At 42.6% G+C, this 22577-nt stretch overlaps 1 protein-coding gene across 1 annotated transcript in view; it reads right to left on the bottom strand.

Annotated features, from left to right (window-relative positions):
• Window positions 1-2350: 2350 nt before the first annotated feature.
• The window catches only part of sgsm2 (small G protein signaling modulator 2), a gene marked incomplete at both ends in the record, with an annotated part of 115691 nt that continues 95464 nt past the window's right edge, over window positions 2351-22577 (bottom strand). The window contains 14 exons of the mRNA XM_080007232.1: window positions 2351-2439; window positions 4073-4240; window positions 4904-5000; window positions 5093-5202; window positions 6273-6355; window positions 6462-6586; window positions 7170-7562; window positions 7662-7844; window positions 9340-9468; window positions 10707-10852; window positions 12432-12496; window positions 12844-13024; window positions 20469-20603; window positions 22434-22566. Coding sequence (XP_079863358.1) covers window positions 2351-2439; window positions 4073-4240; window positions 4904-5000; window positions 5093-5202; window positions 6273-6355; window positions 6462-6586; window positions 7170-7562; window positions 7662-7844; window positions 9340-9468; window positions 10707-10852; window positions 12432-12496; window positions 12844-13024; window positions 20469-20603; window positions 22434-22566 — 2037 coding nt within the window. The remainder of the gene's footprint in view (window positions 2440-4072; window positions 4241-4903; window positions 5001-5092; window positions 5203-6272; window positions 6356-6461; window positions 6587-7169; window positions 7563-7661; window positions 7845-9339; window positions 9469-10706; window positions 10853-12431; window positions 12497-12843; window positions 13025-20468; window positions 20604-22433; window positions 22567-22577) is intronic.

Genomic DNA, 22577 nt, shown 5'->3' with positions numbered 1-22577 from the left:
ACATTGAGAGAACACTTAACAGTCAACGTATACAAAGATTCAACACACATTCCGTTGCACAGTATACACCCCAAACTAGTAGGCATTCGCCAGAGTGCCGTTAAAACCAAGGTAAAAAATAGATTTTAAAATATTTTTTATTTTTTTTGTTGTTTTTTTTTTTTTCTACTTTCCTCATAGAAATATTGGGATCTTGGTTTTTATGTACAGCAATATAGACTTTGACGAGTTCTCAAACCAAATAAATTGCACAGTAGGTATAGAATTCACTTTTTTTTTTTTCTTCTGAAAAATATACACACATAGTAAACAGTCAGTCTTAAAGATGCAGTATGAAATTGCACGTTGTCATCATGCCACAGAGGGGGCTGTTTCAAGGCTTTGGTACAACAATGTCCTGATTGGAAGAAAGAGTTCCCACCCCATACGCGCCGGGTACTCTGCCGACTTCCAAGCCGTCCACGGCGGAAGAACTGGGTGTTTGGACTGGAAGTGAGCAGGGATGAGTTTCCACATCACCCATCCACCCACCCGCTGTCCAGGAATCCGAACACGCGAACCACATAAGGATTGGGGGAAGACACTTGGCGCTTGAGTCACAGGTGCAGGTCCCATGCTGAATGACCAATTATTAGATGCAGCCATATTGGACAAGTGCGGAGACGTTATCAAAACCCAGATAGGTAGAAACATAATGCTGTGCGCCATTTGTGCTGTTGCTTCGAAGCCGGAAGGGCGAGGCCCAGGGAACGTAATACTGATCCATGCCGATGTGAGATATCTGGACTAGTTTGGTGTAAGCAGCTTTGTTTTTTTTTTTCCCCTCCTCAAGGCGGTCAAGAATATCGTACCCACATGGAGATTGCGGCTGTCAGATTTGAATCCGACGAGATGGGTTCAATCAGCTTGATCAATTGCAACCATCTGTGCCGACTTGGCAGTACTGAAAGAAACGGCTCGTCGAATACGACGTATGGGTCCCGACTCATGTTTGACCCCTACACCAAAATTGCCTCGCCTACCCAACTGCTTCAGTGATGGTTGCTGTTCTATGTGTGTGTTCTGACATTTATGACCAAATTATTGACACGGAATTGCAAAGTCTTGCTCAAGGTATTAGTCGACTTGGAAGTACATGTTGGATGTTGTACATAATGGACTGGATAGTAAATGCCTACGTAGTCTATCGACTGACCCACTGAAGTAGGATGCCGAGTGACGTCTCACTAAAACCGTGATGAATACGAAGTTATGTGAAGGGATTTAATTAAAGCCCATGTGCTTGTAGGTGTGTATACGCCACTTCACGCCTTTAGAAGCCAAGTACCTTGAGTTTGTGTTGTTGCTACTACTATTTAACTTCCGCAAATGGACTCAAAGGCACATTTAAGAAGTGTCCTTGTATTTTCAAAGTCAAAACACCTATAATTCCATGTCTTTTGATTAATTAGATTCCTTTAGCAATGGGCGAGGCAGACCTGGTTGGAATAAGGACCAAACACGCTTTGGCTGCGAAGCCCGACTGGAACGGGAGGTCGGAAATTGAATTACGTGCTCGACTCTCCCTCTCAACTCGTTGATGTGGCAGGAAGAGTTTGGACGCAAATTCACACTGAAAGACTTTGAACACTCTGGTCTCCGCCTTGGTCGCGGACATCAACGGGGCCACGTAGGGAAAACGGCTCGCAAAAAAAGTGCAACAGAGTACATCAGGCTGTTAATAATAAAGGCAACATTTGTGTGGTAATGACAACCATGAATCAAACTCTTACGACTGCGGGGGGAAGAAACCACATGCTCGTCGTACAAAAACACTTCCGAAAAGGTAGTTGGCACAGTCCATTTGGTCACAAACGAAAGCTTCTTCGTGGCTGAGTTTTCGGCTCCTCCTCTTGACAACGCCGTATGCGAGTGGCCCCTAGTAGCCCCACCGTGACATGACGTGGAGGCACAAGTTAAAACGAGAGTTATTAAAAATTGCCCCCCCCCCCCCCCCCCCCCCCCCAACACACACACACACACACAGAGGCATGGAAATACTTTGATTTCAGTGTAGAGAGGAAAAAAAACATGGTGTGTGTGTGTGTGTGTGTGTGTGTGTGCGTGTGTGTGTGTGTGCGCGTGCATGCATGTGTACAAGCTCTGGGGTTCAGGGTTTGGGGAAGGGGGACTCGAGAATGCGGTCATAGTGTCGTCAAACTCACAAGCATGCAGACAACTCCAGAGGTCTCCACCGCCTTCACTGGCGTTCCTTGACGGGCATGGATGTAAACAGATCTACGAAGGCGTCGGACGCACCCAGCTCAAGGACCACCCCCCATCCCTCCCTCTGTCTTCTCTCCACTGGGCTTCATTTGCTGTCCATCAAGGACTGGACTTTGTGCACCAGCTCGCGCGCTATCCCCAGGATGTGTTGCATGTCGTGACGCTCTGCCATCTCTGTCGGACACATGGGGGGGCAAATATCAGGAACACGCAGGGTCTGAGTAATGTCAGGTTGGGGCTGGACGGTCTACTGCCTCACTAGCCCCAAGCTCTGCATACCATTCTGCATATAAACCTATTACAGCATTGCGTGTTACAGATGGGCCCCGTCCGATCTGTAACACACTGGGGGCTAAAACATTTAAGCCCCTTAATATATGCATTCCATTGGCTGAATAATGCAGAAAGCCAATTTAGCCATTTAATGTTATGTATTGAAATTCAAACTGCTTTAAATTTATAACATTACACACAAATACAATTACAAATATTTTTACTTTAATTTCAAAAACTTGATTGAAATTCAATGGCTTTATATATTAAAAACCTTAGTGTACTTATTTGCTTCCATAGTTTTAACTCCGTTCAGCCTATGTGTCTGGCTGCATTTTGACAGTGACTCATGAGTCACTTGCTTCAAGTCATTCACAACAAACAAATCGTTCGTGAGAGGATCAAGAAATGCTGAACGCAAGGGGAAAAAAGTGTGAAAGTGGACAGGAAGTGGCAGAATTTAGAATCAAGTGGCTAGCATTAGCATCGATGTGCCACATAGATGGCTCAGTACATGTCAAAGACCATTTTGGCTTTTATAGTGTCACGGCTGTAACATGTACAGTAGACGCTCTGAAAAATGGTTCTGCAGTGTGAGTTATTGACAGATGTTGACACTTTTATTTAGCCCTCCCATCCAATATCACCACCAACTGCCACTGGCCAGATGCCTCTCTCATCTCAATGCACCTCAGACCCTATGCCAGACCAAGAGAAAGTGTTCCCGTTATGCACAGGGATTTTTTCTGTTTCATTCAATACGTTATAAATAAATACATCTAAAATAAAAACACACTGTTTTATCAGTTTTATTTGGAGGACTATGATCTCCACTCCACTCCGCTGCTGTTTCACCCTGATCGCCCCTTGCCCCGTTCCTACAAATAAAAAAAATGTGTTTTTTTACTTTGGATTTAGGCTAGTTTCTTTTACTCCATTCGTGGGGTCTCTGGTGCGTGTGTATGCAGGGAGGGTCCAAAAATATATTTGCAGTGGGGCCCATCACCATCATGTTACAAATATATCATTAAAAGGTTTTCAAAGTCACTTATTCACTTATTTCAATAAGTTGCTCATTTATTCAGCTCTTGTATGACATGATGCTACTGTTAGTTTGCTGTGATTTCATGACTTTGTTTTAATGTTGAGCTTAGTGGGCAGAGTGAAACATTGGAACATTTCCCCCGCCAACTACTGGGAAATTTCCTGAGATTATAAATCAAAATTAAAGGTCTGACCATCACAATCATGTCGCCACTGAAGGGCACCTTACAGCTAATATGTATTGTATTTTAACAGTATAGTATCACATGTATTTAGACGGTTTTGTTTGCACAAATATAGAGAGTTTATTTGCATATGTAGAGACTACATATGCAAATAAACCAGAATCTGACGATTGTATCAGTTGTGCATCATCCCCCATCCTGGAAAAAAATAATAAGAAGAAAATAAATGATAATGTTAAAATAGATAAGCCGATTGGCACACGTTTCCTGTTTAAGGCTTCATGTGCCAATTGCTTTCCCCTCACCATTGAAGAACTTGATGATGTCGGTGAAGTCCATGTTATTGTCGCGTATGATCTCACGGTAGGCCGTGACCAGGGCCAGGGCCAGAAAAAGGACGAAGTGCCGCGAGGAGATCCTGGGCGCCACCCAGATCACCTCCCACACGGCAAACACATCCTCGTACAGGAGCTCTGTGTGTATAAAATACACGCGGGTAAACCAGAGGAAAAGACAATTGAATTCCAATGTCCGGTCACAAATGCACTGAAAAGCACCGAATGCACTGGAGAAGCAAGAAAACTGTTTCACTGCAAAATAAAATCAAATCTTCAAAATCAAAATCTTCTTCTTGACTTCAATCCAGAAAAACTGATCAGTTGATGGGGTGTGAACATTTCACCTAAAACGATTTTTTAAACCAAGGAAATAGAATGGTTTGGTCTTTATAAAGCAGTCCACAAACCATTATGTTCCCTCTTTAAAAGTTGTCTTTTGAGATTAGAGAGCATAGAAAATCTGCTGAAGTTTCTCATTCCAAGTTTTCTAATAAGACAATTGAAGAAATATTTAAAGCCAGGTGAATAACCTTTTACACACAATTCCAGTAAATAACATTTGTGTTTATTTTCAAAATTTCTGGCTTAATTTTTTTTTGAGTTGGAAGGGCCACATGTTTCTATTTTGTTGTTTTATATGTTTTCATTGCATTGTCTTTAGGAATTTTCAACTCAAAGTGCCGGCCTATTTCTCTGGAAGGATGATAAAGTAGTTTATCACATGAATAAATTATAATAAAAAAGGAGCTTTGGATCAAACCAGAACAAACACATCCCTTGTGCAGTATCTGTCCTTACCTCTCTTGAAGTCCAACAGGAACCAACGGTAGCAGAAATAGAAATGGGTGTAGTCTCCGTTCTGGTGCATCAGCTCAAAGAGCTCCGAGTCCAAGATCTGACATCATTGGGGATAACAGATATAGCAAGAAAGGTCAGAGGTTTTAAATTTTTTTTTTAGATATATTCACACACAGTGTCATCCATCACCTGGATGAGGGACCTCATGTTAGCGAAGTGTGTGTCCATCGCTCCACCATTGGGGAAGTTCTGGCTCATCCTCTTCATTAGCTGAGTGAAGCAGCTGTAAGCCAGGAACTCTGGGGCACGCACGCACACATACACACACACACACACACACACACACACACACACACACACACACACACACACACACACACACAGGAACAGACCCAAAGAACGGACACATGATGATTTAAGGTGGCTACGACGTGGCTGAGACCTAAAAGAAACCCCTTGAATTTATTTCCTGATGCACTTCTCTCAGAGTGAAACGTACGCAATTGCTAGGGAATTCTTTATTTTTTTTTCCTAATTTATCATTACTGATGTAATGAATATTTCAACTGTGCGTAAAAATGATCCAATACTCAAAAACTCCTAAGAGCATCACCAACATTAAAGGACAGGTTCGCTATTTTTCAACACAGACCACATAAAAAAGCTGGTTCCCATCATTTATAACTGTTCGTAGCATGACATCGCTCAACACTTACTTACCACTTACCACTCTGTTGCAGCTTCTCACTGTGCTTAAATGCAGTCAAATAGGGGAAAATATTGAGCCAACATTTGTTTTTATTCATGGGGGTTATTACTATCATTATTGTCATTATTGACTCTTTTACAACTTTTCCGAAAATCGGCACTTTTGGTTACACCCCGCCCTAAGTTGCACCGCTTCAATGTCTGCCCCATTGGACTACATTTAAGCACAGTAGCCGAAAAAGCTGCAACAGAGTGGTTAGTTTCTCAATAGTTAAGTGTGATTGTGCTATGAACAATTATAAATGATGGGAACCAACATTTTAATAAGGCCTGGGTTGAAAAATGGTGAACATGTAGGAATGTGTATGATGTGGGCCCAAATAATGAAAGTGTGGGAACAACATCCAATTTACAAGTGCATTAACTTAGTTTAGCTGGCTGGGACTGATATACAGTCGTTTGATACTACTGACAAAATGTACTTATTGTTAGTCCTTGGGAAAAAAAGCGTCTGCTTAATGGCGTAAACTAATGTAATATAGAGTTTGTACTTTGACTTCCTATTCATACCGGATGTGCTTTCAACACCAGTACAAGGAGAAGGGGGTTGACTGCTTCACTAGCCATAATTTTTACGTTTTGGTGTTGCTGCTGTTCTTACCGTCGTCCAGGATTACGAGGAGGGGAGCAAGCAGGTCACACATGCCCTGGACGTAGCCGATCTCCAAGTGTTCCCACACGTAGCTGTACACAAACGAGAGCCCGAGCATGAGCGAAGGGAGGAAACTCAATATGTACCGCGTGCGGATGAGCGTGTTCGATTGATGCGTCCGTTTGTGTTGTGACCTACCTGCACATGATGTTGCGCAGTTTCTCCAGGTTGGTCTCGGTAAAGTAGAAGTAGTTGCGGTCACACCGCTGAACGTCCTTGTCTATTCTGTGCAGGTTGAGGGCAACTGTATCCAGCAGCTCAATCTACAGCAAAAGATATGAATGCATTCCAAACGTTCAGAATCCAAAGTCTATTCAGTACTGTGCATTTCCATACACAAGGAATTTATCGTGGTGAAGAATGGGGCATTGCTAGACAAGTGGTGCGAAAAAATAAACAAAGTCTGAAAAAATAATTTAAAAAATAAACAAAAATACCCAAATATACACAAAATATGCTGAATATACAAAAAGGAATTCCACATACAAGATAAGTTAAGCAAGGATAAGTTAAGTTAAAAGCTGCCATCCTTGCTAGTATGGCTGTGGGTATATAATATTGGAATAAAATAAGTGTATTATGAATAGCATTATGGGTGTTATTCTTTCTTCAGTGTTGATGTGTCAGTTTTTACATTATTGAACTGTAGATTGATTGCGACAACTCTACACTTTTATTGGTGCATATTCATGGCATTCAGTGCTTCAGCAGCAATAGATCTGCTTGTATGTACCTCCATGTAATCCTACACAAGATGACCCTCCACATGTACATAAAGCAGATCCACGCAGATGGAGGAGGGTAAAGGCACAACAAAAGGACTCAAGTAGAGCGATGTTTACACACTGTGTAGGAGGAGAGGGATGGTGGGATTCCCTCTGTGGCGCCACCCGCACTGGTGACCAGCTTGTCCAGCTGTTTGCACAGCCTCTCCTCGCTCAGTGACTCCCTGGGGCCTGGCTCTCCCCGAGCGCCTTGCCTCTGGACCTCGTCCCCCAGTCCCTCCTCCTCCGTGCTCTGCCCGTCGTCAATGCTGGACAAGATCTGGGAATGGCCCGAGGCCACTGAGTAGTTCCTGGAGGACGGCAGGCCCGAGTCCGGGGAGTCGAACTCCACCAGAGGGCGCTCCTCTGGGGCCAATGCGGCCGGCGGAACCAGGGCGGTCATGGTTGGGGTGCTGTCTTCTCCGCTCGGCGTCTCCTGGCCGCCGCCGTCGGGCTCGTCCACTGACATGAACACCTGCAGGGTTTGGCGGGGTAAGAAAGAAAAGAATATATTTACAAGATGTATCCCAAACATCTAGGCATTAATTTATGACGGCCTGTTTAGGCCTTTCACCTCGTTGCTGAGTGTTGAGTCGCGGTGGATGAGCCGCATGACGTGGCTGTCGATGCTGCTGCCCGAGGACAGCTTGGCGAAGATGGCTGACTGCATCTCCTTCTCCCTCTGTTTGACGATGACTTCACAGGCCTTCCACTCCCTCATTACCTTCTGGTAACGCTCGCTGATCTTCTCATCGATCTTTACAGACAGGGACACAAGGTGGAGAAAAATAAAACAGATTGGACAGGGACGAAAAGCCTTGACAGAACTACGGAGACACCATAAACACAACACATGGGGCTTAGGGGATCTGTCTCTGTAGGGTTGTTTGGCAGTTTCTGGAGTCTGTACTGGCTTGACGTCATCTTTCACAGCCCAAGTTCTCTTGCTTACTTTTCCAAGTTTTCATAAAATGGATGCCTAAAATGCCTTGATGTGCTCTCGGCCTGCACAGGGCTCCGCGACCCCTAGGGGGTTTGTGGAGCTACTGCAGGGGGTCCACCATGTCCGCCAGCTTCTGACCTATAGAGCGGTTCATAAGTTCATAAACCTCCGACTTTTGAGTAACGTTCAAAAAACTCAGACATTTTCAGTAAAGTACTGTCTCTGACAAACATAATTGGTGCATGGCTGAACTTCAATAACAAAACATGGTAAATGGTTTGTATTACTGGATTAATATTAAACAGCATATACAGCCCTATTTCCGATTTGCGAAAACTTTCTTTTATTTGTGAAAACAGAGAAAAGGTGGATTTCACAGTTTTTTTTCTTCACACAGGCCATTCAGGACCAGGTCTCGATAGAAAGACCCATGATAGACCCAGCTTAAAATTCAACACCAAATTTTATAAGAGGAGGAGGTGCAGGAGCCGACTGGGGCAAAAAATTGACCAGCTCAGGACTCTGTTCCTGGCCAGCCCACTGTATTAACAAAGAGTTAGTCGGGGGTCTGGGGGTCTGTTGAGTTTCAGAGCCCTTTATCTAGTCACCACCTTTACTTTATTTTCTCTTTGTTCTTTTACTTCTTTTTTTTATTTTTTTTTACTTTTTTTACCTTGTTTGTTATAAATTTTTAATTTAGACGACACGTACCAATCGAATTTCCATTGTTTTTTGAGGGGGTTTGTATTTTACTATTGTAACGCTCTGTGTGTGTGTGTGTGTGTGTGTGTGTGTGTGTGTGTGTGTGTGTGTGTGTGTGTGTGTGTGTGTGTGTGTGACTGGGGGGAACAGGGGTTCCGGAGGGTGCTGTTGATTGGTGGGTTGTGTTGTGTTATTTGCATCAGCTCATCTTATTGGAGGAGGTGTCCAGAAAAGAAGGTGATTGGCCGAGGTGCTGAGGGGGCAGGGTCTGGGTTGTTCTGTGTGGGGATTGTTTGTAATGGAAGAAGAGTGAGGCAGGATGCAAAGGTGTGCACTTGTTGCTGGTTGTAACGTGAAGAAACAGCGAGATAAACACAAAAGTTATATAAAAGGGACACAACTATCCCTGGTTGTTTTGCTGTCTGGACACTTCAACCCAAGGGTGGTTGTGAGCTTCTCAGCAGGGAATAGAACAGGGCTGCGGCTCCCAACTGAACTCTCGCCTGGGTTTCCTTCACTGAGTCCTGTCTTGTTAACACCACCAAATGGCACAATATTTTGTGTTGCATCGGCCAGCGGCAACATCATTTCCGGGTATCTTCCTTACCTGGCTCATGTCTTTTTTGCCCATGCCGAACTTGTAATGTCCCAGGAGAAAGGGCCAGACCTCCTTCCGGATCTCGTGTTGCACCCCACCGTAGTAGACCAGGCGTAGCAGCTCCAGCTCCTTGTAGTTCTGAGTTGTAGAGAGAGGAAAAGAAAGTATGAAAGCAAGTGAGAGAGAACATTTCTGTGTCTTTGTGATGTAATATGAGAATATCAAGGACGCATCAGATGGCGACTTGGCTGATTTTCAAATCGCCAAATCCACTGCATGGAAGAAACGTAGGGAGATATTCCCACAAGCATGAATATGTGTGCTTGTTGCTAGAAATTGCTCAAACATTTCCAAAGAACGGAACTGCGTCCATTGAGCAAGGACGCACACCCAGGGAGCGATGAGAGAGATGGTGAGATGGGAAAGAAAGGGGTGGGGGGTAGAAAAAAGAGTGGAATGTCATGCTTCAAGCGATCGTTTGACATAGAGATTTGGCAGAACATTTGACTGTCTGTTCTTTACCTCAATATAAGTCCTTATGACGCCACCTTTCCTATTAGTTTACATAGTCTCCATTGAGTTCCATTGCTTTGTTCTTTTGTATAAAGTTTAAAGCATGTTTAAATGTCCCATACACGTGTGTGTGTATATATATAAATATAAATATATATATATATATATATATATAATATGGTTGTGTTTATTTATGTATATATATACAAATAAATCGTATACAGCCGAAAGTTCCATAACTGTTCCAAAACTTCCATTCGCGCTTTAAAGTCGTCACAACAATGAAGATCCTAATAAACAGAAACCATACACATAAATGCAGTGTCAGGCCGCAGAGAAAGACAAAGTGCTTGAGACCGAAAGAGAGAGAGAAAATATCTAGTAATGAAAAGTAATAATAGAATAGAGAGATGGATTAAGATTGATGCAAAGGAAAGACAGGGGAAAGGATAGGAATGGGCATGTAAATTAGTAATGACTTCATTGCAGAAACTTGTGAATGATGGCACTTTCTATTCTAATATTTGGGCTGGTTTCGTATAAATATCTTTATACAAGTTCTATAATTAAACTTAATTTCAGTGAAGCCCATTATGATTTCATCACAATGAATATAAATATAACCCAAAAAGAGCTGGGGACACGACATGTATCTAATATACATTAATAGATGATGCATAGAGGACTATCCGTTATTTAGTTGCAGATAATGATCCCGTTGCGGTTTGGCCATCAGAAACAGCATATACTAAGCAGTAGCGCAGTCTTCCAGGAACCAAATGTTTTGAGAAAAAAAAAAAAAAAGATTAACATAATGTCTAGATCTAGAAATCTAAACCATTTCGGGAGAAAAAAGCACCCACCTTGCAGTCCTTCTGGTATTTGCTCCATACTTCCTTGCTCAAGCCCCCCGACGCCTCGCAGGGCTTGTCGGGGGCCACCATGTTGTGGTTGACCAGCGCTGAGAGGTGTGTACGTACTGTGGATAAATGTCGGCAATAAGCCAACCCTAGGGAGGAGAGCAGAGACGATCGATACCCAAAATACGCAACTGTCATTCACAACTTTAAAAGGTCAGAAATGGAAAATGGCTCATGCCTAGAAACCTGGGGTGAGCCATTATTTTATTTATTCTATTTGCTTTTCCATTGGTTGCTGTAGACATTTTAATTGTTTGTTTAGTTATACTGTAATTTCAAACGTTTTGATATAAAATCTTTCCAATCACGTATATTTCATTTCTAAACGCAATGATGTTTTGCCGTAACTGCGGCATTTTGGAAGCTTGAATGGTCGCTTGGTTCGTATTTGAGAGAATGGGCTTAGATCACTCACTGCCATGGTGTTGCTTAAGTGTGATATATTGTTGTATCGATATCATGACATGAGATATTGGCTGGGATTTTTGTTAGCGTAATCTATAGATTATGAATCTATAGTTAAATGAGGTCTTTAAGGCTGAGTGAAGAAATGTACTTCCTGTGTGTAAATAGATTATAAAAACATCAGCGGTCATAACCATAATATCATTAAAAGGCTGCTATTGAGGTATAAAAATAATGGTGATCAAAGATTAAGTGATATTTGATTTAAAAAATGTCAGCCCTAATCACACCCCCATTTAAATATTTGGAAAAGTGGCGGGGGAAAGCAGGAAATGCAATTGGCACTTCCTGTCGGCAGGCGACACTTCTTGTCCTTTGTCTTTGAAATTTTAGGCGGTTGACATCCAGCGTTTTGGTGTACTATCGCCACCTACTTGACTGGAGTGTGGGTTTAAGATAACTTGGGATCTATTCTAAAAAGAAAGAAGGAAAAGAAAGTAAATTTAAAAAATCAGAACTCCTTCATACTTAATTCTACCCAACAACTCTGTTTCCCTCCAAGGACAAGTGCCTGTGTTCACATGATCCACTACTAGAGTCCACTACCGGCTCCACCGGTAGTGGACTCTTGGTGTTTAATTGGTTTCAAATTGACCTTTTCTTGATGAAGTGGATGATCACAGGTGTAGGGCCTTATTGTGGCTCTCACATTATATATAATACTTGTGAAGTAAGTTGTGGAAAAAGGTTAATAGGCTCCAAGTTGGACTTTTCAAATCATTATCAATCTATGGGGGAAGGGGAAGAGGAGGAGGAGGAAGAAGAGGAAGAAGAGGAGGAGGAGGAAGAAGAAGAGGAAGAGGCGGGGGGGGGGGGGAGGAAGAAGAGGCGAAGGGGGAAGAGGCCGAAGTGGAGGAGGAGGAAGAAGAGGAGGAGGAAAAAGAGGAAGAAGAGGAAGAGGAGGAGGAGGAAGAGGAGGAGGAGGAAGAAGAAGCTATAGCTATAGTGGCTATAGCTGGACCACTGACATAACTTTTAATTCATTTTAATGAATAAATAAAAGATAGGAAAGATAGATTTAAATGTAAGATAGGGCAGGGATTACTGAGTATATTGATAAAAATAAAAAATCTAGCAAAAATCCCCACAACAACTGCATGAATTGAACACCGACCCACCGGAATGTCTTTGGCCATTTTTAAACATTCGTCAGTGACATTTCACTGACTTCATTTAACACAATCGCCACGTGCTTGTACTCACATCCATAAAAAGCTCTGGAGACAATTTGCCTCTTCATGTTCTGGCAAAGCATCTTCAGCGGGACCCTGATGAAATTGAAAGAGGGGGGAGTATAAACCCCCACCCCAAAAAAAAACAAAGCAATCAGTGTGACAACCATCGCCGCTACCGCGTTAAACTAAAACATTCACACAAGTGCCGTGAGGAGATCTCACTCCTCAGCTAATTTAAACCTTGCTGCGAAGGGTATTGGCAGTTCTCTCTGCTGTGGGATTCACCCACTGGCACATGTTGACAAGACGCCAACCCGCATGGTTCGGAGTTAATATGAATATGTTAATTCATTCATTACATAAATAAAAAATAATGTGGGAACACACAGACTCATTTGTATTTTTAGGGAGGGAGGGAATATTTCAATATTCGTTCGTACGTGTGTATGTCTGATGGGTCGTGCATGCAGGTGCATGCCGCCGGGTAGAGGAACGACGCGCCGCTGCCCCCGGTGGAGCAGGAGAGGCACGACGACACCTGACTGGTTAAATCTGCCTGTTGCCACGACGACGACGACGGGCTACCTCCGAAGCCCTGCATCTCCATCATTTCCCCGTGGTCTGGGCCGGAAGGAGGGTAGATGAGTGTGTGTGTGTGTGTGTGTGTGTGTGTGTGTATGTGGGGGTGGGGGGGGGGGGGGGGGGTGGTAGAGAGAGAAGGAAGAAGATAGAGGAAGAGAAAGGTCTCTCAATGCTGGGAACGCTCATAAAATGGATAATGCTAGGTAAATGGGCTGTAGTGTGAATTCTAAAGCACCATATTGGTATAAAATTGGCTGTTAGTTCTTTTACCAGTCCGGACATACATGTTACATTACCGGACTATTTTCCTGAACAGAGAATATGAAAAATGTAATAATGTGAACCATATTATAAAAAAAGTAATATTTTTGGATTTTGACCTACCTTCAAATTAGCTCCTGGTTCTGCTGACGAATACCGTAATTTCCGGACTATAAGCCTACTTTTTTCCCACGCTTTGAACTTCACGGCTTATCCAATGACGCAGCTAATTTATGGATTTATCCCACTTTCACAAGCTTCATGCCGCCAAAAAACTGAGCAAAAATCACATTATGTGACGGTGCTCAATTTTTGGCGGCATAAAGCTTTCATTAGACCAATGAAATTGCCGAAGGGGTAAATTAAATCGAGCGCGCTCAAACTTCCCATCATTCATGGTAGTCATTTCGTCACCCTCATCATGGCAAAGACGCAAAGAAATGCATATGATGCAGCTTTCAAGTTGAAGGCGATCGATCTGGCTGTTGGAAAAGGAAATAGAGCTGCTGCACGGGAGCTTGGCCTTAATGAGTCGATGATACGACGTTGGAAACAGCAGCGTGAGGAACTGACTCAGTGCAAAAAGACAACAAAAGCTTTCAGAGGGAAGAAAAGCAGATGGCCGAACTAGAAAATGAGCTCGACGACTGGGTCAACACACAGAGAGCAGACGGCCGAGGTGTTTCAACTGTGCAGGTCCGACTGAAAGACAAAACAATTGCCACCGCAATGAAGTTTGAGGATTTTAGAGGTGGACCATCGTGGTGTCTGCCAGTGGGTCCTGACAGCGTGGAGCATTGTCAAAAAATCCACTATCATCAACGGGTTTGGACAGGCTGGACTGCTGCGTGTTGAAGAGGGCAGCATGAGCTCAGACCTGCGGCTTATAGACATGTGCAGCTTATTTATGTTCAAAAGAAATATTTTTTAAAAATTTAGTGGGTGCGGCTTATATTCAGGTGCGCTTGCTTTACACCTACGGACCTTTGATCGACGTACTGAACGACCAACTGAACGCTATTTTATTTCCATCCCATATGAGGAATGCAAAACGAGGAGGTTCTCAAGGAACTACACTATGCCAGACCCGCCCGGTCTGTTTGATGGTCACGTCTGGCCCATGTACGTCAAACACAAGAACAATCCGGAAATTACGGTAGGCAAATTTTGCTGTATTTTTTAAATTTGTCAAAGCAGTGGTGCTTCTGGCATCACAAATGGAATCAACAAATGTATAGAGAAATGTAAGTACCTTACGTGTTATTGTATTTGTCAGTGAAACAACAGCGAGGAATTTTTACGGTAGGTTTCTCAGCACTTCATTTTCTAAAAACTTAAAAAACAGAAACCATATGAAAAACAGAGACCATATCAAAAACCTAAAAATGTCAACTATTATCAGGAAAATCAGGGGTAATGTCAAAATGTGTGTGCTTTCAAGAAAAAAGGGCCAAAACTCTATTTACTATACAGTATTTACTCCATATATTTAGTGTATGGTCCTTATTAGGATCCACACCCAACCTTACCCAGCTGACTTAAAGCTGAAAAAAAATATTAACATAAGACTGTCAAAGTTCCAAACGTTAAACTGTTCTTTTTTTAGCAACTTTAGCAACATCGCCTTAACACATCGACATGAAGAAGGGAAAAAAGGCTCTCATATCATGCCCCGGATCCCTCAGCTCAACCAAAAAGGGAACGCATCTGTGAACATTCAGCTGATTAAATTCCCCCATTTAATCAACACCGCTTGAGGAGAACGTCACGTTTTCTCCAAGGTGACAGGTGATAAATAAATACATATATTTAAATATATATTCATTTATTCTATATATATACACATGTGTGTGTATGTATGTATGTATGTATGTATGTATGTATGTATGTATGTGTTTATGTGTGTATGTGTGTATGTATGTATAAAGAAATCGGCTGTACATTCATGTTACGTATGACAAGAAAAAAACCGAAGTGAAACTTTTGGAAAGCTGATGCAGCGAGTGGGAGTGACAGCCGGAGAGGGATGCGGAGAGGGAGCCATGCTGGTTCGGGCGCTTGTAGCCATGCTTGTTCACGGGGATCGCAAGTGACTGGAGTGGCAAAATGGCTCCACAGACTCGAGAAGAAGAAAAATAACCGTTGAGAAGGAGATGGCGGGAAAAGACAGGAGGAAGGAGAAGACGTAGGAAGGATGGGAGTCAAAGGAAAGAAAGAGGCGTGATGCCTGGGCCATGAAAGATGCATTCAGCCAGAACCGTACACGGGGGGAGGCAGTGGGGATCGACAACAAGTACGAAGGTACACAAAGGGGGAGAAAACATAGGAAAAAAATTGTCAATCCATAAAGACCAACATAGATGCTCTTCACCTCAATTCTTCAGGTTGGAGCTGATGACCTGTCATAAATATGCAGAATCACTTTGACTGCTGGAGAACCCCCCCCCCCCAAAAAATATTAAAATAAATACAAATAATAATAATAACTCCAATAACAAAATATTTAAAACTGATAAGACAGCTTGGAAGGAGAGACACATTTTGGTCATCCCACCCCTCCGCCCCAACATCCCCACCATGTTTGTTTGTTTGTTAGTTTTGTTTGGGCTGAGCAGAAGGACTCCGTGTCTCTACTGCTGCGGAACCCCACAGGAACAATTAGTCTTTTGGTGTAATGAGAGGGTGGGTGGGGTGTTGGTGGGGGTGGGGGTTAGGGAGGGGGGGGGGGGGTTGGTGAAGAATTACAGTGAACAGCATTGCAGCAAGAATAAAAAAAGGTGGTGAGGCGGGGCAGGGGAAAAAAACAACGAAACAAAACTATTGCACAAACAGAGGAGAGGGAACTTCTGACATCTGTGCTGATGGACAGACGGAACGATAAACCATAAAGTGCAAAAAAAATAAAAGAAGAAACTTCACAATTGGAGAGGTTAAGAAGTGGCGGGATGTTTTGTAACAAACAAAGTAAGCCGGAACACATATTATTTGGATTTAAGGAAAAAACAATAATAGACAACTAAGTGGTGGTGGTCCGAGCATATTTCCCATGCTAAGTTATCAGGCAGCTTTGCGTTTGAGTGAAAATGGAAAACTTTTTCAGAAAGGAAGTCAAACAGAGCAAGGTTAAGAAAAAAATAAATAAAAGAAGTAAATATTGAAAAGGAGTACAAAAAACAGCTAATAAGTAAAGCAGTTCACGGCCCAGCGTCATTCTATGCCCAACAGTGCTGATGGGGTTTCTCAAGAACTACAACATATGACCCCAGCATGCTTTATATATAAGCCTACTGTCTACAAGGAAGCATCTTACTGTGGAACTAACCTCCACTCGTTTTCACACAGGACTCGTTACTATTGTAACGCTGTGTGCGTGTGTGTGTGTGTGTGTGTGTGTGTGTGTGTGTGTGTGTGTGTGTGTGTGTTGTGTGTGTGTGTGTGTGTGTGTGTGTGTGTGTGTGTGTGTGTGTGTGTGGGTGGGTGGGTGTGTATGTGTAGACACTTTTACAATGTTCAAATCTTTTTCTCAGAATCTGTCCTTCAATTCAATTTGATATACTTGGAGATGCATGGCGAGTGAGGGAGGATTTCCGGTGAAGGTTGAACGGGAATTGAAAGAGTCTAGTCGGTTGGCTCTGAGTTGTGAATGGAATTCTCACAGGAATCATTAAATCTGTGATTTTTGAAGATTGAATCGTTGCAGAGTGACTCATGAGTTATTTAGAGGATTTGTTTGCGAGTCTTGCACCTGTGTCTAATTTGGTGTCTTTCAACCAATTCAATGGTTGAAAGAACAAATTCCACTGTGCTGTGAACAATTCCACTTAAAATGAATAAATAATAGGAATATTCTCTTGTGTTGCAAGATCAAAAAAGCAAGGCTGTACTAATGCATCATTTCTAACCAGAATAGCAGCTCTGTGTTCATTAAAACAAGCTCAAGTTTCACACAGAAAGAGAGACTCTAAGTAGGCCACACTAATAAGCACAGTTATATGTGTTTGTGACATTTTTTTTGTGGTTAACGGTAAAGTGTTACATGGCATCCTTTAATTGTAAAAAGTGCCGTGGCAGAAAAAAAAAGACTGGGAAACAGTGGTCTAATTGTCCTGTTTTACACACTGTGTACAGACTGGAGTTGCGAAGCGGCAAGATGGATAAATGTAATCCAACTGGGGCTGCTGAAAGAAAAGCAAAAAACATGTCAAAGAAGAGGCATGATTGCAAATTGTCCAAGAAATTACCAGCTTCTTTAACAAAGCAAAGAATGACGAGGACTTGCGATGCTGCTGCAGGGAGTGCAACTTCACCAGATATCGGTGAGCTAGTTGCCGACATGATAGAGCTGGCAGCTGCAGTAAGGTAAGCATCTCTAACAGAGATGGCAATAACATTAATGACCATATAACGTGACATGACAAGGACAGTATTGGGGCCATTAATACAGCTGAGCAGCTGCCGCACGACCCACGATCATAGCACCAATTCTAGGGGGGCCCTTTGAGCTCAACCACCCAGGGGCCTATGGAGTTCTCAATCCTGCCCTGCCTTTACTTGCTTTACACATATAGTTCAGCAAATCGACTCAGAAGTACAATTACTGAGTACACATGTCATTGAGTACATGTTACATGTAACTAGTTACTCCACACCTTCACAGATGATTGCCAATGTTTTGTGAGATGACTGGGAAAAAAGGTGCCTTAGGCTCAATTTGGGTCAGTTCCGTATCTAGGACAACCATGACAAACGTTAAAGGCTATTTCTAGACTGCTGTATAAGGCCAGCACATCTTCTCTTCTCTGACCTGTCACGCCTGCACAGCTGCCACTCAGACTCAAATAGTCCAGTTGTCAGAGCGCCTTGCTCCAGATTACTCCTTTTGCCTCACAACTCAATGCTAGCAATTTATATTCTGCCAGCCCATAAGTGTCGAAAATAGGATGATTTGACACAGCTCAAATGATCACTTGCTCTCTTGTTGTCCAAAGCCACTTTGCCATTGGTCAACGGCACAATTTCACATGTCAAAGACCTTCACGGTTGAACTATTTTTGAAATTTTGCAATGACTTCACTACCTACCATTTGCTACAGGAAACGATTGTACTGATCGTGGAAGACGGACGACATGCAAAGGGGTACAATTGGTTACATCAGCCAACTTTTTAAATTGTTTTCAGGGAGACTCTAGGACTCAATTTTACAATGGACGCCACTGTGTTTATCTACTGCATTAAGTCTACTGTGCCTCAAACCGACACAGAGGTCCGTTGAACCCTTTCCAGCATCCACCTCCCACCCTACCACTCATTCCACACCCTCCCAAACCCACCTGCCCTCACTCCACTGTTGGGATAGGCCTCAGGCATGCACAATACAGATGATGGGTGGGGGGTTAAGGGGTGTGGGCAAAGCAGGGTATCAGAGGCTGGCGGCGTTAGTGTGGGAAAGGGAGGCTCAGGTCAGGTAGTGGGGTAGAGTTTGGTCAAGCAGGGAAAGGAGTGCAGACCTGCCAACCTTGGGGAAATATTTTGAGTACGTCTCGGTGGCATTTGAGTTACTGCAGCTAAACAACTCCATCGGTTATTCACACCGTGGCCGTCTCTTAACGAGGCTGATTACATCGTATGCGAGCTACTACGGCTAACTATATATAGTAATTTATCTCATTAGGATATATCCCTTGAAATGCATCATCTCGTAAAGTTACTGAACATGTTTACCAACTAGAGATGCACCGATTGCAATTTTCTTGGCCAGTTCAGATTTCTGATTTTTTAAAAGTCTGACCTGCAGATTCAGACTTCCGATCTGCTGTATGTCAATGACAAATACATCCCATGATCTGTCCCCGCTCCAGTGATATATGGACAGCTATACATACGGACTACACTGCAATTTTCAGTTACCACAATAGTGAGTTGATTTTGACACTTTTTATTATTGTTTGTTATTCACTATGGAACAATAATAGAACATGAAACTGACTCTCACTTCCAATAAAATAAAATACAACATGGAACGGTCACTGAGTCCTTTAAAATAGAATATGGGACTGTCAGTATAATTCAACCTATAATTCTCACTGAGTTTTAGTTGGACCAAACATATAACTAACATGTCCAGTTCAAACTTCAAATGAAAGTCTGTTTCACTTTTAAGTGCAAATATACATAAATATTATATTTATATGGTACTTTGCAAATAAATTGCAATCATAACAAAATCATTAAATAAATGGCCGACTCTTCTCACTCTGGTTCACTGGAAGACCTCCTTGGCTCACTGTGCATTAAACCAACTGAATCAAATCAAATAACTAGTTTTACTTGACCTGTCAAGAAGCTCCACTGTAATGACAGTATAGATACACAGTCTTAACAATTATGGAATAATGTCAGGCGATAAATAAATACTTTATCTAATCTTCTTTGTTTACCTTGAAGTACCTCCAAACAGCTGACATTTTCTTTCTTTCGCTCTCTTTCTTTTGCATCAACTGCGTTAATGTCACTATGTTACATTACGTTGGTATCGGGTTTATTCGGGAGTATTGGAGCAATTTTACAAGTACAGTACATGAACACTGTATCAGGCTGTAAATTTGACCGGCACAGAATCAGAAAATATATCTGACACTGATTGGCTAGTGAAAACCGACCAATTCCGGTCACTGATCGATCGGTGCATCCCCCGTTTTATAGATTAACATTAAGGTCACATTTTTGTGCTTTATTATAACTCTCCCAATTCTCATTTTACCTCACAATGCAGCGTTACACCTCGGTGGATAATAAAGTACCGTTCAGTGCGCTGCGTATCAGCGGATATTGAGTGAGAGGAGAAGGAGGGGAGGGGTTACAGAACCACAAGCACAAGGTTGCAGCATCTGGTCCAATCCGAGGGATGTAGTTTAAATACCCAATAAATGTACAGTATTGTTTTGTATTTATTGATTGATTGATTTCTGTCATTAAATCCCAATAATATATATATATATATATATGCTTTTTTTTGCGTAGTTTCAGCTGGCATTTCATGCATGCGTGTTTTGACTAAGAGTTGCGTAGTTGGTACACAAAATATGTGCAGGTTGGCAGGTCTGGGAGTGGACGCAACAAGCCAGAAAGGGGGGGGGGTAGTTTTTCTGGAGTGGGGTGAGGTGGAGGGTGGGGAGGGGAGGGGCAGGTAGCTGGATCGGTCGTGTTGAGGGTGATAAAAACCTTTCATGACATTGGGGTCTGTGAGGTTCCGCGAGCAGATCATTGAGATCATAGCGTGGAGCCTGTCCTCCTCCTCCTCGTCATCATCCAGCGAAGGCGCGCGGCTGCCCGTGGTGTGGTGGTAGTTTATTGTGACTGCTTGCACCCATGGGACAACAGAGAACACGGTTAGAGCAGCAGCACCTCCCTTCTTGTTCTGTGGGAGGGCATCCTTGACTACGTATATATTTTTCATATGACACTGTAAAGGCAGTGGCCACGGCCTAGGTTAGTTATTTTTCAGGCCTTATTAAAATATTGGTTCCCATCTCGATTAGGTTTTTAGCACAACCTTGCTGAACGCTTTACTATTGAGAAACGTACCACTCTGCTGCAGCATCTCACAGAGCAGATAAATGGGGCAAACTTTAAAGCGCAACTTCCTGTTTCTAGTTTCTAGATTAGCTAGATAAGTCTTAACGAGGACCTATTATGCTCCTTTCAACAAGTTACTGTAATATAGGTCTCTGAGGTCCCCAAAACATGTTTTTGAAGTTTTTTTTTGCTGAAAATACCACTCAGATAATGCATTCTAGCCATTCTAACATGCCCCTAAATCCATTGTGTCCCTGATGCTCTGTTTACGTGGATGGAGCCACCCTCCTGAGGCCCCTGAGTTCTATGAGCCAATGGGGTTTGAGCACAAATTCCGGGTTCTGTGAGCCAATGGGGTTTGAGCTTTACTTCCGCGTTACGTTGTATTTAGTCCATAAACTTTCACTGATTTCACCTCATCAGTCCAGCAAAATCTGTTTCGTAACAAATTTGAGGCGAGAAATAAGCAATCCAGTTGCTGAATCTTCACTCATATTAGATCTACAAGTCCTAATTTAAAAGTTTGTTCTGACTTTCTTAAGGCAAGGGCACTGCTGAACTGCCGGTTACACCGCATGTGACACCGCATGTGACACCGCATGCAGGGATATTTTGTATTTATTTAAAAGTCGGAAATAAAATAAATACATCTACAATAAAAACACACTATTTTTATTGGTTTTGTTTGGAGAAACACACAGTGTTTCTCCAAACAACATACTTTGTTGTTTGTTTGTTTTTCCACGGACAGTTGGTATTAATGGTATTAATTATTAATAAAAAGATTTGTGCTGGCAGTTCCTGTGTTATTTCTCCAGCTGTGGGTGGAGTTACTCAGATGTGGCCAGTTGTAATTCTACTGAGGCCCCAAGTGACATACTGAAGGGATCGGGTTGTTTCAGGAAATGTTTTCTGACAAAGGCTGTCCACAAAAACTGGCTGGGTGGTCAGATGTCACAAATGGGGGGTGATTAGGCCCATCAGAGACCCAAATTTATCAAAAAGTTTAAAGGGGACCTACAGTATGATGTATGTACATTATGACAGCCCCTTTAAACTTTTTCCCTATTGGTGTGCATTTAAGCACATTGAGAAGCTGTAGCAGAGTGTTTTTCTCAATCATGAAGCATTCAGAGAGGTTAAGCCATGTGCTAACAGTTAACAATGGTGGGAACCAACATTTTTATAAGGCCTGGGTTAAAAATTACAAACCTGCCATTAAACATAAGCGAGTGAGGATAATCTACAATCTAATTTTGACAGATTATGTAAATTCATTTATATTGAGCGAAATGAGTCTTGGATTTGTGTATATATTTTTTTATCCTATTTTCCTTCCATATTCTATATTACTAGAATTCGCATTGATTAAAATACAGTTTTAGATTAGATTTATTTTTAAGTTTTTTATTTTAAGAATATTCAAAGTGTCTGATGACCTCTCCCTGTGACAATTATAACCCAAGCCAGTTGCCTAGTCTCCCCATCATGACTCAGCTTCAGTACTATGCGGCGTACTTTCTTGGCAGGTGGGTTGTGGGTAACTAACTTAAGCTTAACTAACACAAGGGCTTTTGTGGCTGTTTCTCGTACAATTTCTTTTTAACTCACTGGAATCTGGTCGGTGTCCGGGGAAGACGATGCGGAAGACGTAGTCGGCGGCCGTCTGCTCCTCCCCGTTCCTCTCCTGCTCCAGCAGCCTGGCGGTGCTACTCCTCTTCCTCAGCTTAGGGAACACCTTTCCCTGCAACGCAT

The sequence above is a fragment of the Zeus faber genome (genome assembly GCF_960531495.2).
Source record: "Zeus faber genome assembly, chromosome: 9".
Classification (NCBI taxonomy): Eukaryota; Metazoa; Chordata; class Actinopteri; order Zeiformes; family Zeidae; genus Zeus; species Zeus faber.
The sequence above is the reverse complement of the archived record's forward strand: the minus strand, read 5'-3'. Positions and strand labels throughout refer to the sequence as shown.